The following is a 15,738-nucleotide window of genomic DNA, read 5'->3' on the forward strand; positions in this document are numbered from 1 at the left end:
AGATGGCTCAGCTGTTAAGAGCACTGTCTACTCTTCAAAGGACCTGAGTTCAATTCCCAGCACCCACATGGCAGTTCACAACTGCAGGCAAAACCCCAATGTACATAAAAAATAAATAAATAAAATTTTAAAAAAAGAAAGACTTTGTAAATTGTTAGATACAACAATAAAATCTAACAAAATCAAATACATGCAAAAAGGTTATCTGTGTTTTAAGATGAACATTCTTATCATCTACATGTTGCATTTATTTTTATAATAAAAATAAAATCTCAATAATTATGTTTTAAGAACATGGAACCCCAGGGGCTGGAGAGATAGCTCAACAGTTAAGAGCACTGACTGCTCTTCCAGAGGACCAGGGTTCAATTCCCAGCACCTGCGTGGCAGTTCACAACTGTCTGTGACTCCAGTTCCAGGGAATCCAACACCCTCACACAGACTTGTATAAAGGCAAAAGCACCAATGTATATAAAATAAAAATAAATAAATTATTAAAAAAAGAACATGAAACCCCAAAGATATCTTCTTGGATTTGAAATTAAGAGACAATGATACATACCTTTTCTAAATAGATCTATTTTAATTTTTTTAGTGATCTCATTGACAACTATCTGGCTTTTAACTCCTCGTCATATACATTATAGTTTATGTATGAGTGATGTATATGTGTACATGTGTACCTGCATGTATTTGGAAGCCAGAGGACAACATCAGGTATCTTTGTCTCTGTCCACCTTTTTTTTTTTTTAATGACTGGGTCTTACTATGTAGCCCTGGCAGACTTGGAACTTAGATGAGACAGGCTCTGAACTGATAAAGATCTGCCTGCCTCTGCCATCTGAATGCTGGGATCAAAGGTGTGTACCACCGTGGCCAGCCTCTACCTTAGCTTTTAAGACAAAGCCTCTTACTGAACCTAGAGCTCAGCAATTGTTTATACTGGCTGGCTAGCAAGCACCAGAATCTGTCATTCTCTGAGGCCCCGCCACAAGGGTTACAGACATACACAACTTTGCTTGGTCTTTAATGGGTTCCAGGGATCCAAACTGGAGTCCTTACACTTTCACAAGGCAGCTTATTAACTGAGTCATCTCCTCAGCCCCAAATCGTTCGTTACTATTCTAAACTCACTAACAAATACTTTGTTTTTCTGTGAATACCTGATTTTATTTGCAGGAAGTTCTTAGAAGTAGAGAAACAGAAAACGCTGACCCTTGCTCAGATAGAGTTTATAAAAGAACAGATAAATAAAACTGAAGAATTACTGGACCAACTGAGGTGAGAGACTCCAGTTTCTGTTCTGTGCTGTACCTTATATGCTGCTATAGATCTTTGGAGGGTTTTAATATTTTGAGTTGGGCTTTCCCTGTGTTGTCCAGCTGGCCTACAATTTCTGGGCCCAAGCAATCATTGTGCCTCAGCTTCTCAAGAATACCCACACTCCAGCACAACACCTCCTAACAACTGCTATGGGCTTTACACACCTGGAGCAGTGGTTCTCAGTCTTCATAGTGCTGTGACCTTTAGTACAGTTCCTCATGCTGTGCTGACCCCACCATACAATGATTTTGTTGCTACTTCATAACTGTAATTTTGCTATTGTTATGAATCATATGTAAATATCTGTTCCGATTATTTTAGGCAACCCCTGTGAAAAGGTCATTTGACCCCAAAGGGGTTGAGACCCATAGGTTGAGAACCACTGACCTATATAGTATGGCACAGCCGTTTAAAAAAAATGTCAATGTACTTCAAAAGCATGTTAAAAGCATTTAGGGCCCTAGGTTAAGCTTAAAATATCTTTAAATATTTTGAGTCTGGAGAGCTAGTTCAGTGGTTAAGAGCACTGCCTTTGCAGAAGACCCAGTTCACTTCCCAGCACCCACATGATAGCTCACAACTGCCTATAACTTTAGTCCCAGGGTATCTGATGTCCTCAGACCTCAGCAGGCCTCTGTATGTATGTGATACTCACACACACTCTCAGACACACACATATACACCTAAAATAAAATGAATATTTAAAAAATATATCTTTAATTCTTCTATCAAATAGACCCCTCCCCCAACATATGACTCAAGACTGAGTTCTGATTTCTTACAAATACAGCAGGTTGATTCAAGTATGGTTGAACATACCTGTAATCCCAGAAGGAGTATTGCTGTAATTCTTTTTTTTTTTTTTTTTTTTATGGTTAAAGTGAAAGTTTTTATTGTAGATATGAGAGAGAACAGCCAGAGGCAACTAGAAAAGTCCAAAGCAGAGAGAAAAAGAAGTAGACTGAAGGTGGACAGCAGACTGGACCTGACCAGGCTGTCTATGAGAGAGAGAACAGGGCACAGAGAACAGAGACAGTGAGAGCAGCAGGAGCAGAGCAGAAAGCATAATGAGACTAGCAGGGTAATGAGGACAGTGCGTAGCCGGGAGGCAAGGCCCGGAGCTGGACAGAGTTTAGGGTAGGAAGGAGGTTTGAAGGGCGAGGATGCTGTTGAGGACTTTGAAATATGTACCAGGTACTTGTGATGCTGAGGAAGCCTGGAGGCCAGTGTGCACTTTTATATGCTGATAGGCACCACAGGTAGCCATTTGCCGCTTCTGCCAAAGGTAATGACTCCTTTTGGTAGAGGGAAACCAGCTTTTCATCTATCCTCCTATAGCTCATTTCTGTATTTACTTTAAACCTGGCACTAACTCTGAAGTCTTTTTTTTCTGCTTGGATTGACCTTTGAAAGTGGTATGTGATAAGCGGCCAAATTAGAATATAGAGATATAAGCACCTGTCCCAACAACAATCTTTGACTAAAATTCTTTCCCCACTGATCTGCAAGTGCCAGTGGTTCTTATAAGTCAAGTCTGTTTATTTGGTCCCTCTGTTCTGTTCCATTATTCAGTTCGGCCTTGTCTTAAGTTAGATTTGTAACACATTCTAGACTGGGCAACTTAAATAATAACCCTGTTAGGCAACTCTAGAGGCTAGGAAGTCCAGAAGCAAAGTTCAGGCGGTGGGGTGTTTTGAGGCTGCTTTTCTTGGCTCCATATGCCAAAATGACCTCTCTTGTGTACACAAAGGGCTGTGAAGGAAGAGTCAGCTCTCTGGATCTCATTCTCCTAGGTTTGGTTGTTGGTTGATTTGGGGTTTGTTTTTATTTTTTGTGACAGGGTCTCACAATGTAGACCACATTAGCCTTGAACTCACAGAGATCCTACTGTCTGCCTCATTGTTAGGATTATGCTTTCTAACTAATTGGTCTTTATTTATGTCTCAATCTCTTCATCTTGTTTTCAAGTCCTGATTTCCCATCGTTCTCTTGATTCATTCTATTGCTAAGACTTTCCATAGAACTTTTTGTTTGAATTACTGAATTTTTCCTTTTTGTTTATTTGGTTTGTTGTTGTTGTTGTTTGTTTTGGTTACTTTTTTTTTTTTTTTTGAGATGGGGTTTCTCTTTGTAACAGTCTTGCCTGTCCTGGAACTTGCTTTGCAGACCAGGCTGGCCTCGAACTCACAGAGATCTGCCTGCCTCTGCTTCCCTAGTGCTTAAAAGTGTGTGTCACAACACCCAATGAATTTTTCATTTTTAATTTGATTTTTTTTCAGTATTTCTTTTGATTGATTTCCATGGTCCTATACTATATTGATTTTATTTATTTCATTCAGCTGTTATTTGTGTTTTCTTTGAATTTATTCAGGAGTTCATTTGTTTTCACTTTGATTTCTTTGAACATATTTTTAATCAATCTTTTGGATTCTTTGAGGTTTCATCCAGTTCCTTCATTACCAGCATTAGTAATTTTGGAGAGGTCCTTTGGCCTTGTTTTTTCTGTTTCTTGTTTTGTCATTGGTACTTGTATATCTGGTGTTTTGTTGATTTTTTTTTTTTAATTATATAAATGCTTGGACAATAGCCCAGGTTTATTATTAACTAGCTCTTACATTTTTAAGTTGACCCATATTCCTTATTTACGCTCTGTCATGTGGCAGTACCTTTATTAGCGTGGCACGTTCATCTCCTGCTCCCTCATGACTTCTGACTTAGTCTTTTCTCCTTCCAGAGTGCTCTGTATCTGGGTGTCCTTCCTATACTTCCTGCCTGGCTACCATCTTGTCAGCTTTTTTATTTTATTTTATTTTTTTTCGAGACAGGGTTTTTCTGTAGCTTTGGAGCCTGTCCTGGACTAGCTCGGTAGTCCAGGCTGGCCTCGAACTCACAGAGATCCACCTGCTTCTGCCTCCTGAGTGCTGGGATTACAGGCGTGCGCCGCCGCCGCCACCACCCAGCCTTGTCAGCTTTTTTATTAACTGATGAGAGCAATACATATTCACAGTATACCAAAAGATTATTTCATAGTATTTCCCCCTTACTGTCTAATTAAAAAGGAAGATTTTTTTTAACTTGGTAAAATTATATATATATAATTTATAATTTTATATAAAATATAAAAAATTGGGGTTGGGGATTTAGATCAGTGGTAGAGCACTTGCCTAGCAAGCAAGGCCCTGGGTTCGGTCCTCAGCTCTGGGGAAAAAAAAGACAATATAAAAAACAGAACAGTTATTAAGTAAGAATTATAGTAACAATATTCAATCCATTTTGCTGTAATTCTTGATCAGCCTCATCTACATAACAAGTACTAGGCCAACCAGGGGCACACGGCAAGAACTTTACTCAAAAAAACAAAAACAGAATAACAAACAAGCAAACAAATTACAAGATTGTGCGATCATAATATTCCTTGAGGGTTTTGTTTTAGGTTGTTTGGTTTTCCTCAAAAGATCTTCATTGGTGATCAGTCTCCATATGTATATATGGAATGTTACACAAATTTTTGTATTATCTTTACACAAGGGTGAGACCAATCTTCTCTGTATTCTTCTGATTTTAGTATGTGGTTTGCCAAAGGGAGTACTTGTTTTGTATTTTGAGACATCTCACTGTATCACAGACTGACATAAAACTCAAGGTGTTCTTCCTTGTCTTAGCCTCCTAAGGGCTAGGGTTGTAAATGTGTAAACCAACTGGCCATTCAAATTATTTAAATTGAAATATTATTTCCCAATCCAGTGGGAAACAAAGAGAGTAGCTACTAATGGTACTATTTAATGGTGTCAGAAAATTCTGCATTCGAGCTAGTAATTTTCTGAATTGATTCCCTAGCACTAGAAAGGAAGGATAGACTTACTTGTTTTTCTTTATCCTTATCTAGTTTGTCTGAGTGGGATGTCATTGAGTGGAGTGATGATCAAGCTGTATTTACCTTTGTTTATGACACAATAGAGCTTACCATCACCTTTGGAGAACCAGTAGGTAAGTAGCAAAGCTAAAATAATCCTCTTTGGAATAATGAATGCCTATACTCACTAAAGATAAAAACATGTATTTAATTACAATAATAACTACTGATAAAACGGTGATACTGCTGAGAATCTTAGAAGGATCAGTTACTTTAGTGATAATAGTTTGGGGAAGTTTGCTAAAGACTGACCCAGGAACTCCTGCATGCCAAGTTTATGTTCTACTGCTATCCCAGCATGAAAGAGCTGAGCATGGTGGCATGGCTGGGGCAGGATCATCTGCTACATGGTGAGACCCTGTCTCAGAAGACAAAAACAATAAGAATAAAAGTAGAGGGGCCTGGAGAGATGGCTCAGAGGTTAAGAGCACTGGCTATTCTTCCAGAGGTCCTGAGTTCAATTCCCAGTAACCACATGGTGACTCACAACTATCTATAATGAAATCTGGTGCCCTCTTCTGGTGTGCAGGCAGAACATTGTATACATAATAAATAAATAAATCTTTAAAAAAAAAAAAAAGAATAAAAGTAGAGCTGGCACTGAGTTCTTTTAGGTGATAAAATTCTCTCTATCCAAATAATGTTCTTCCCCTCCCTACTTCCTGTGTGTGTGTGTGTGTGTGTGTGTGATTGTGTGTTTGTGTCTGTGTCTGTGTTTGAATTTACTTGAATGGCTGTTGTTCTTTTTCTTTTTTTGTTTTTTGTTTTTTTCGAGACAGGGTTTCTCTCTGTAGCTTTGGAGCCTTTTATGGAACTCCCTCTGTAGACCAGGCTGGCCTCCAAAAGGCAGCTGTTATTTTTAATTGATTTTATTTTTATGCTTAATAGTGAAGTCCTAGCCTGGTAAAGCACTTGCCCTGATATACTCAAAGTCTTCGGATCCACCTGGAGTATTGTGGAGAGGAGGGGGGAAAATAGTAATCCCCTTAAAATTTCTCTGTAGGCCTGGCTGGTGGTGCACACGCCTTTAATCCCAGTACTTGGGAGGCAGAGGCAGGCGGATCTTTGTGAGTTGAAGGCCAGCCTGGTCTACAGAGCGAGATCCAGGAAAGGCACAAAGCTACACAGAGAAACCCTGTCTTGAAAAACCAAAAATAAATAAATAAATAAATAAAATAAGTTCTCTGTATAAACCAGTTAGTGGTGGCACATGCCTTCAGTCCCATCACTCGGGAGTTCGAGGCCAGCCTGGTCTACAAGATCAAGTTCCAGGACAGCCAAGGCTACACAGAGAAACTCTGTCTCAAAAAACAAAGCAAGAAAAAAAAAGTTCTCTGTATATAGATAGGCCAATCAGAGTAGCTAGAAATCTGTAGATATGACAGAGTCAATCTATAGGTTTTAATTTTTATTTTTATGTGTATGTTTTTCAGCATTTGTGTATATGTATGTAAGTGTGGGAACCCACAGGGGCCAGAAGAATCCATTGGATCCCCTGAACCTGGAATCAAAAGAGATTGTGAGCCTGATGTGGTTGCTGGGAACCATCTCTCTAACCCTCACATCTGTTTTTCTTATCATCTGTAGTACCTAACACCCTAGCAAATATTTAAAAAGACTTTCATCTTAGTTAGGGTTTCTATTGCTGTGAAGAGACACCAGGACCACAGCAACTCTTATAAAGGAAAACTAATTGGGATGATTCCCTTACAGTTCAGAGGTTCAGTCCATTATCCTCATGGTGGAACATGGTGGCATGCAGGCAAACATGGTGCTGAAGAAGTAGCTGAGAGTCGTATCTCTTGCAGGCAATAGGAAGTCATCTGACTCACTGAGTGTGGCTTGAGCATATCAAAGCCTGCCTCCACAGTGACACACTTCCTCCAACAAGACCACACCTACTCCAACAAGGCCACATCTAATAGTACTACTCCATTTGGGTGCCATTCTCTTTCAAACCACCACACATCCAACAAAAAGAAAAAAAGAATTAGAATTTGGGAAGCAGGAAATAACTAAGAGTCTAGAGGAATTAGCAATTATCCTAACCACAGCTCTAGAATTGGAGTACACAGGTGCCCTGGCTGTCTAAAATTCATTATAGCAATGCTAAAAACATTAAATCATTTTTACTGCATTTGTTAAGAGATAGTAGATATGGAGAAATTGGAGCCACTGTCCTTGTATGGTTTTATTTGATGTTTTGTTTGAGACGACAACTCAAAATGTAGACTAAGCTGGCTGCTTCTGCCTCCTGAATGCTGGGGTTAAAGGTATGCACCATCATGGCTGTTGTTTATTTGGTTCTTGGGGCAAATATTATCTTTGCACTGAAGTCATAGTCAAGGGAAGATCTTTTAATGAAGTTTTCAATTATAAAAATATATTCTCTTGGTTCTTCTGAGACCCTGACAGCGTTGTCTTTTTTTTTTTCCTTCCTGTGTTGGTGTTGAACTTATTTCCCCCCATAAATGGGGTTTTATTTGGAGGAGGTCTGAGGGGTTGTTGTTTTTTTTTTTTTTTTTGCTTTATTGAGACAGGCTCACCGTGAAGCCCTGGCAGTGCTGGAACTCACTGTGTAAAACATTCTAGCCCCAAACTCAGAAATTCATCTGCCTCTGCCTCCTGAGTGCCAGGATTAAAGACATGTGGAACCATGCCCAGCCCAGAAGTTGTTTTGCTATACCCAAGTCTGAAGGCAGGCTTGGTAGCACATGTCTTTAATCCTAGCATTCAAGAGGCAGAAGCAGACAATTTCTATGTGTTCAAGGACAGCCTGGTGTGTGTGTGTGTGTGTGTGTGTGTGTGTGTGTGTGTGTGTGTGTGTGTATCATGTTCCAGGAAAGCCAGAAGAACATAGAGAGAACTTGTCTCAAAAATTGAAGAAGCAAACAAACAAACAAACAAAACAAAATAGAAGATATACCCTAGTCTGAAATTTCTTTAAAAAGGAAAAAACCCTTTTAGTTTAATTTCTTTCAAAGGCCTACTAAATTGATGCCATTGAACAGTATCGGGGGTCCTTCACCATACACAGAAAATAATATGATTCAAGGATTAACCTTCAACTGCCTGCTACAGAATCCTGCTACATCAGAAGAATAGAATTTGAAAGTAGAAAAAAGAAACCTTTGTGACTGGGGTAGAGCTCAGTGCCTATCATTCATGAAAGTCCTGGGTTCAGTCCCCAGCACTGCAGAAACCAGGTATGATAATAAGTACCTATATTTCAGAAGAGAAAAGAGAAAAAGAGAATAAAAAATCTCTTTGGACTTTGAAGCCAACATAGGCTATGTAAGATTCCAATAAAATGAGATAAGAAAGGAAGAAAAATCTCTTTCTGATTCTCCTTAGTTGGTCTCCCTTTCTTGGACAAGGCTTACAGGAAGATTAATGAGCTCAATTTTCAGTCTCTTTTAGATGGTAAGTTAAAAACATTTAAGCCTCCAAATTTTGTTGGTAACTTATAGATATAATAATTTGTCCTTAAATGTGTTTTAAACATAAAACTGATTGTATAGTATTCTAAATATTGAGTAGATTTTAAAAGAAATTATTTTATTACTACTAGATATTAAACAATGTTTAACATTTAAAATTAGCGCTATTAGTCTATACCAGGCACGTGTATTACTTGTATCAGTGCTATAAGTAGATATTATTTTCTATTTTACCAGTTAGGAAACTACAGATCAGAAAAATTAAGTGTGCTTACAGTTCCTTAGATAGTAAAGAACGCCTAGATTTGAACTCAGAAATATGTTCCATTTAAATTCATGCTTTCAACCAAGCACTGTTCTATATGTTTAGGCTTAGAGCTTTATAAAATGTCTTATATATTCAAATATGTTATAGACTTGTTTGAAAATAAAAAATAGCTGGGCAGTAACGGTGCATGCCTTTAATCCCAGCACTCAGGAGGCAGAGGCAGGCGGATCTCTGAGTTCAAGGCCAGCCTGGTTTACCGAGCAAGTTTCAAGACAGCCAGGGCTACACAGAGAAACCCTGTCTTGATTTTTAAAAATATAGAAAGAAGGAAAAAGAAAAAAAAATGTGCATTTTGTAGTTTGAAAATATTTCTAGTTTATGTAATATAGTATACCTTATTAAAATACTTGAATAAATAATACCCATATTTTTTATTTTTTTCTCTTCTTCAGAAGATAAAGCTCCTCCTTCCTCCCTTTTAGTTCATAAGCTTATTTTTCAGTACATTGAAGAACAAGAGTCCTGGAAGAAGAAATGTACAACACAACATCAGGTACCCCAGGTAATGTCTGACGAGGCATGTAAAGGAAACCTTACACTATTTGTCCCAAACATCAGAATTGAAATTCTGAAAAAAATTATAGAATCCTGAAATTATAAATATATTTGGTTGTTCAACACTTTGGAGATTATTAAACATTGAAAAGTTTTTGTTTTGGGTTGTTTGTTTTTTGCTTTTTTGAAATAGCAGTTTTCTTTTTGTACTTAAGAGTTTTAATTCAAAGCCAGGCGGTGGTGGCGCATGCCTGTGATCCCAGCACTCAGGAGGCAGAGGCAGGTGGTTCTCTGTGAGTTCGAGGGCAGCCTGGTCTACAAAGCAAGTTCCAGACCAGGCTCCAAAGCTACAGAGAAACCCTGCCTTGAAAAACCAAAAAAAAAAAAAAAAAAAAGTTTTAATACACATTCAAAGTAATGTGGGTGTTGTTATTTGGTTTTATTTTGAAACAGTCTCTCAGTAGCTTCATCTGACTTTATATAGCCAAGGATAACCATGAACTTTTGATCTAGCTACCTGTCTTCACTGCCCGAGCGCTGAGATTAGGGACATGCCCGACCACGCCTCATTTATACAGTTCTTGGGATCAAACCTAGGACTTTGTGCATGCTAGGCCCAGACTCTCTCTATATCTTTTTTTGCTTTTTGTTTCGGTTTGGTTTGTTTGTTTGTTTGTTTGTTTTTCCCAGACAGAGTTTCTCTTTGTATACTTGGCTATCCTGGAACTCACTCTGTAGACCAGGCTGGCCTCAAACTTACTCGCCTGCCTCTGTCTCCCCAGTGCTGGGATTAAAGGGATGTGCCACCACCGCCTGGTTAGATTTATTTTGCATTTCATGTATAGATGTTTTGCCTTCATGTATTTTGTTTGTTTGTTTGTTTGTTTTTGTTTGTTTGTTTGTTTTTGTTTGTTTGTTTGTTTTGGTTTTTAGAGACAAGGTTTCTCTGTAACTTTGGAGCCTGCCCTGGACTAGCTCTGTAGACCAGGCTGGCCTTGAACTAACAGAGATCCACCTGCCTCTGCCTCCCGAGTGCTGGGATTACAGGCGTGCGCCACCACTGCCCGGCTTTTTGCATGTATATCTTTGAGTGCATGTGTGTACTGCATAATGAGGCCAGAAGAAGGCATCAGAGTTTCCTCAAACTGGAGTTACAGATGATTGTTGGCCATTTGTGGGTGCTAAGATTTGAACACAGGGCCTCTGAAACTCTTAACTACTGAGCCATCTCTCCAGCTGCTAGGCCTAACTGAGCTACATTTCTGAACCCCAAAATAATGTGTTTCAGTATGATATTCTCTCTCTCTCTCTCTCTCTCTCTCTCTCTCTCTCTCTCTCTCTCACACACACACACACACACACACACACACACACACACAGACATTTTTTTGTTCTATTTTTTTTTTCTAGATGCTTCAAGAACTCTCACTGGTAGTGAACCATTGCAGACTTCTTGGAGAGGAGATTGAATTTTTAAAGAGATGGGGGCCAAATTATTGCCTAATGGATATAAGTGTGAATAATACTGAGTGAGTATATTCAGTTCCCTGGAGCTGTTGTAATCAAGTGTTAAAGTTGAGTGGTTTAAAGAGCAGAAAGTTAACTGACTTAATATTCTGGAGGCTGGAAGTCTGGGGTGAATGTTAGTAGGGATGGTGCTCTAAGAGCTGTGAATGACCCTTCCCTGCCTTTCTCCTAACTTCTGCTGGTTTACTGGCAATTTGGGAGACCCTAAATGCATAAACTTTGATATCTATCTTCATCCTCACATGGTATTCTTTCATTATGTCTATGTCGAAATTTTCCTTTTAATAAGGATGTTTAGTCATACCAGACAAAGGACCACTATGCTGCAATAGAACCTCATCTTAACTCATTAAATTGACAATGACCTGATTTCTAAGTGAGGTCACATCTGAGATAATCAAAGTTAGGATTTCAACTTTGAATATAAAAGGATATGTTTTAAGCAGTAATAGTAGATAACTCGTCAAGAACTTAATTGTTTTGAGATGTTGTCCACATTGTCCAGCTTGCAGTGATCCTTCCCCTCTGGCTTTCAAGTGCTGGGATTATAGGTATGCACCATCCCACTTAGCTTTTTCATTTTCCTGTTTTAAGTGTGTGTGTGTATGTAAATGTATGTCACTTGTGTGTGAGTGCCTGAAGAGGTTAGAAGAAGGTGTTGTATCTCCTGGAGCTGGAGTTACAGGTAGGTGTGAGCCACCTGATGCTGATGCTGAGAATTGAACTCCATTCCTTTGGAAGAGCAAGAAGCACCTTAATCACTCTGTTCTCCTTGGAACAACTCACATTATAAACCAAACTGGCCTCAAAAGTATTGTCATCCTCTTGCCTTAACCTCCAGAGTGTGCCAAGGATTACAGCATATGATTGTGAATCCAAAAACAAACTCAGAGTTCAGCCAGTAAAGCACTTGACTTGCAAGTGTGAAGAACTGAGTTCAGATTCTCTGAACTGTTGCTTTGGAAAGTCCAGTATGAGCCAGGAATGGTGGTGCATGTCTGCAATCCCAGAGACAGTCAGGAGAATCTGTCAGGAGAGAGGAGTCTAGTACCATAGCTTGCACTTGTAATCCTAGCAGTGGCCACATTAAAGGCAGAGAAAAATGGGTCCTTAGAGCCTTTGTGATGTCATTCCAGACCATGGAGACACCCCGTTTCACACAAAAGGTAGAAGATGCTTGAGGATCAGTACCCAAGATATTGACCTTCATACATACTTGTACATGTGCATACTTGTACAAACTCTTTCTCTCCCCCCCCCACTCTTTGTCACACACACACACACACACACACACACACACACACACACGCACCCACCCACACACAAACACAAAATGTATTTCATTACAGTCAATTAGGAAGTAGTAATTATATCTTTTTTAATATATTGCTCTAGATGTTTTATCTTTTCTATTTAATAAGGACAAGAAATAATAGCTACTTAAGTTTTATATGCAAGTATAAAAGAAAAATGTGTTCATGTTTTAATCCATTTTTGTCTTATATTTTTAATTGTGTATCTTATCTTTTATAGATTGAGGCTTTTATTCTCCAGTTCTGCAGCATTTGCAAAATTTGAGATAACTTTCTCTCTCTCGGCACATTATCCCTTGGTCCCACTACCATTCACCGTTCAAAATCACCTTGGAAACACTGAGTAAGTAAATATCCAGCTCGATAGAAGTTCCAGCTACTTTTGTATACTTATTTCATTCCAAAGGTCTTTGAAAGTGTCAGCAAGTACATTGAGAATTAAGTGTCGCTTCTTTCTAACTCCCTTTTCCAGTATTTGTTCTTCTAAAGCCAATGATCTTATTATTGTCGCCAGTGGATGCTGGAGTCCAGTCTAGTCTTTTATGATGGCTTCAGTTTCTTAATACTTCTCCCTAAGACAAGAATCAAGAAGTTAAAATTTTGGAACTGGAGATGTTCCAAAGGCCTAGGTTACATTCTCAGCACCATATAAACTGAACCTAGTGGTGCTGCACACCTGTAATCCCACACACCTTAGAGGAAGTGGTAGCAGGATCAGAAGTTCAAGATCATTCCCATTAGACTCGGATCTACTTTATAATTTTTTCAGCAACACTGTTGCATATTAGAAGCTGTCTTCCTTAAATTCATCAGTAAACAACAACAGTTTGGAGTTTTATAGCTAAAGAAATTAACTTGGAGACCTAAGAGTTAGCTTAATTGGTAAAGGGCCTGCACACAAGCATAAGGACTTGTGTTCCAAATCCTAACACATGTAAAAGCAGGGTGCAGTGGTACATACCCATAACTTCAGTTCTTGGAAGGAAGGAAGCAGGAACCCGAGAGTCACTAGGCAAGTCTAGCCAATCAGTGAAAGACCTATCTCAAAAAATAAGTTGGAGAGCAACTAAAGAAGACAGTTTGTCTACCTCTGGTCTATACCCACACACACATACACAGGAACACACATGTGCATCCATGCACAAACACAAAACATGGTGGGGGCATGGGAAACAGGAGCTGGAGAAATAGCTCAGTAGTTAAGAATGCTTGCTGTTCTTCCAGAAGTCCTGGGTTTAGATCCGAGTGTCCACACAGGGCAGCCTACAACCACTTATAATTCTAGCTCCAAGGGACCAAGTGTTGTCTTCTGGCCTACTCTATCTAGCACCTGCCTTCACATGTGCCATTCCTACACACACAGAGATATATAATTAAAAATAAATCCTATTTTAAAAGCAATTAGGGAGTCTGGAGTTAAAATCCAGTGGTCGAATGCTTACCTAGCATGTACGAGGGACTATGTTTAATCCCTAGCACCACAGGCAAACAACAACAAAAAAGCAACCAGGTCAGGATACTTTATGATTATATTTAGAATTGTTTATTCAGCCTTATTTTAGAATACAGTTTCTATTAAAGTTCTGCTTGTTTCCAGAAATATTCATTTGTGCTTCCCAGAAACTTAAGTGGCAGTATCCAAGGAAATGAATAGTCCTGAATTGGAGACAGGTGTAAGTTTTTCAGGAAAAGTAATTAATATCTTTTTGTCCTTTCTAGCCATGATGAAATTGCTGTGGTTATATCCAAAGTGCCTTTAGAGGACAACTACCTGAAAAATACAGTCAAGCAAATTTACCAAGATCTACTTAAGGACTGAAACTTTCACCATAAGACCTACAGATCACAACTATAACAGCTAAGGAAAAAATGCATTTACCCAGGCATAGAGGTGCCCTCTTGTAAACATAGTACTCGGGTGAGATAAGATCACAAGGTCAAGGCCAGCCTGGGCTGCCTATGAGACCTGGTCAAAAAACAGACAACAGAAAAAATACTTAAATGATACATCACAGTCACCATTGCTGTTTATCCTTTGCCTTAACATCATAGAAAACTAGCAAAATGCCTCCTGATGACATCATAGTTAATTTGTATAATTAGTTTTAAAATATCTAGTCAAAAATGATAAGGTCTCAAATAGCATGTATCAACTTGCTTATCCTTATCCTCAAGGGTAAGTGATTGGACATGTGGGAAAATTTGTCCTAATGTAACTCATTAGTGGAGCACTTACCTTGTGTTCATGAAGCCCTAAGGTTAATACCACAAAAACAATTCTTTTTAAAGTGGTACTCTTTCCCTTACTATAAGCTCTCAGTAACTTTGCAGAGGAGGTAGGACTACTGACACAAAGATTAACCATTTTCTCCTATTTAGATCTTGTGTCTTTATGGCCTTTCCTAGCAGATATGTCTAGAGTAGAAGCATGTCTGTCAGCCTGTGATACAGAAGACTGTAACAAGAGGATGACTTGATCTCATGACTTCAAGTCAACAGAGTGAGATTTATCTCAGTAAGACAAAAGAATGTCTGTCCACAGACTACTCATCCTCTTTCTCCATTTCAGAAATGCTATTAAAAGAAAGCGGAAGCACTCCAATAGCGGAATGGTTGCCATATTTTCTTAAGAGTCTTGGTATTTTTTTCTACAGTGCCTATTAATGTTTTCTTAAGTGTACTCTTTCTAGGAAAAATTCGTTCATTTTGAAATATTATGTAAATATTTGAATGTTTTTGTATTTGTGATATATATGTAGTGAAGAGATAATATGCCTTCAGTGTAGGCTATGTCCTTCTCTATAAAGAATGCTTTACAGCTAGAATTTTAATCTTTTTTTTTAGTGACATTTCAAACAGTATCACATTGCAACACTAGTTTCTCACAATCATAAAAAACTATTGCTTCCTGAAACCGCATTTTTAAGTCAATATATAAATTGTTTAGTAAATGAGTAGTATTATCTCTGAGGTAGACAAATGTGAAAGGACTTTTTCCCAGTGCTAGTCAAATCCTAATCATGCTAACTTTTGTTTCTTTCATATTTAATCCTAAACCCTGTTTACATTTTAAAGTTAATTTGTCTTAAATATTTACTTTTTATGTTCAGGTAAAGTCCTTTTAGTTCCTCAAATGTTATCTTACTTTTTTGCTAGTTTTTACTTTTGAGCTATACATCAAAAGATCACAGAGTCTTTTAGGTTTCAAAAGTCAACACAGAACTATTTTGACTTAAGTGTTAGAGATCCATAAAATACTTGTAAAGTTATCAGTATTATCTGTTTACCACAAAATTTAATTTATCCTTCTGACTAGAATTATTTTTTTCCCTATCTGTCTAGGTGGTTTTCTTTTATGTATTTTCTAAACTTGAAAACCTGCTCCATGATGATTTGGTT

The 15,738-nt window shown here is 38.3% G+C and overlaps 1 protein-coding gene across 1 annotated transcript in view; it reads left to right on the forward strand.

The window, feature by feature from the left end:
* Positions 1 to 14,960, forward strand: part of Knl1 (kinetochore scaffold 1) — a 68,456-nt gene extending 53,496 nt beyond the window's left edge. Inside the window, exons 20-26 of the mRNA XM_036183010.1 lie at positions 1,180 to 1,281; positions 5,210 to 5,310; positions 8,591 to 8,659; positions 9,397 to 9,506; positions 10,910 to 11,028; positions 12,560 to 12,682; positions 14,059 to 14,960. Of these exons, the coding sequence (XP_036038903.1) occupies positions 1,180 to 1,281; positions 5,210 to 5,310; positions 8,591 to 8,659; positions 9,397 to 9,506; positions 10,910 to 11,028; positions 12,560 to 12,682; positions 14,059 to 14,158 (724 nt within the window). The 3' untranslated portion in view covers positions 14,159 to 14,960. The remainder of the gene's footprint in view (positions 1 to 1,179; positions 1,282 to 5,209; positions 5,311 to 8,590; positions 8,660 to 9,396; positions 9,507 to 10,909; positions 11,029 to 12,559; positions 12,683 to 14,058) is intronic.
* The last annotated feature ends 778 nt before the right edge of the window (positions 14,961 to 15,738 follow it).

This window comes from Onychomys torridus, chromosome 4, assembly GCF_903995425.1.
Source record: "Onychomys torridus chromosome 4, mOncTor1.1, whole genome shotgun sequence".
NCBI lineage: Eukaryota > Metazoa > Chordata > Mammalia > Rodentia > Cricetidae > Onychomys > Onychomys torridus.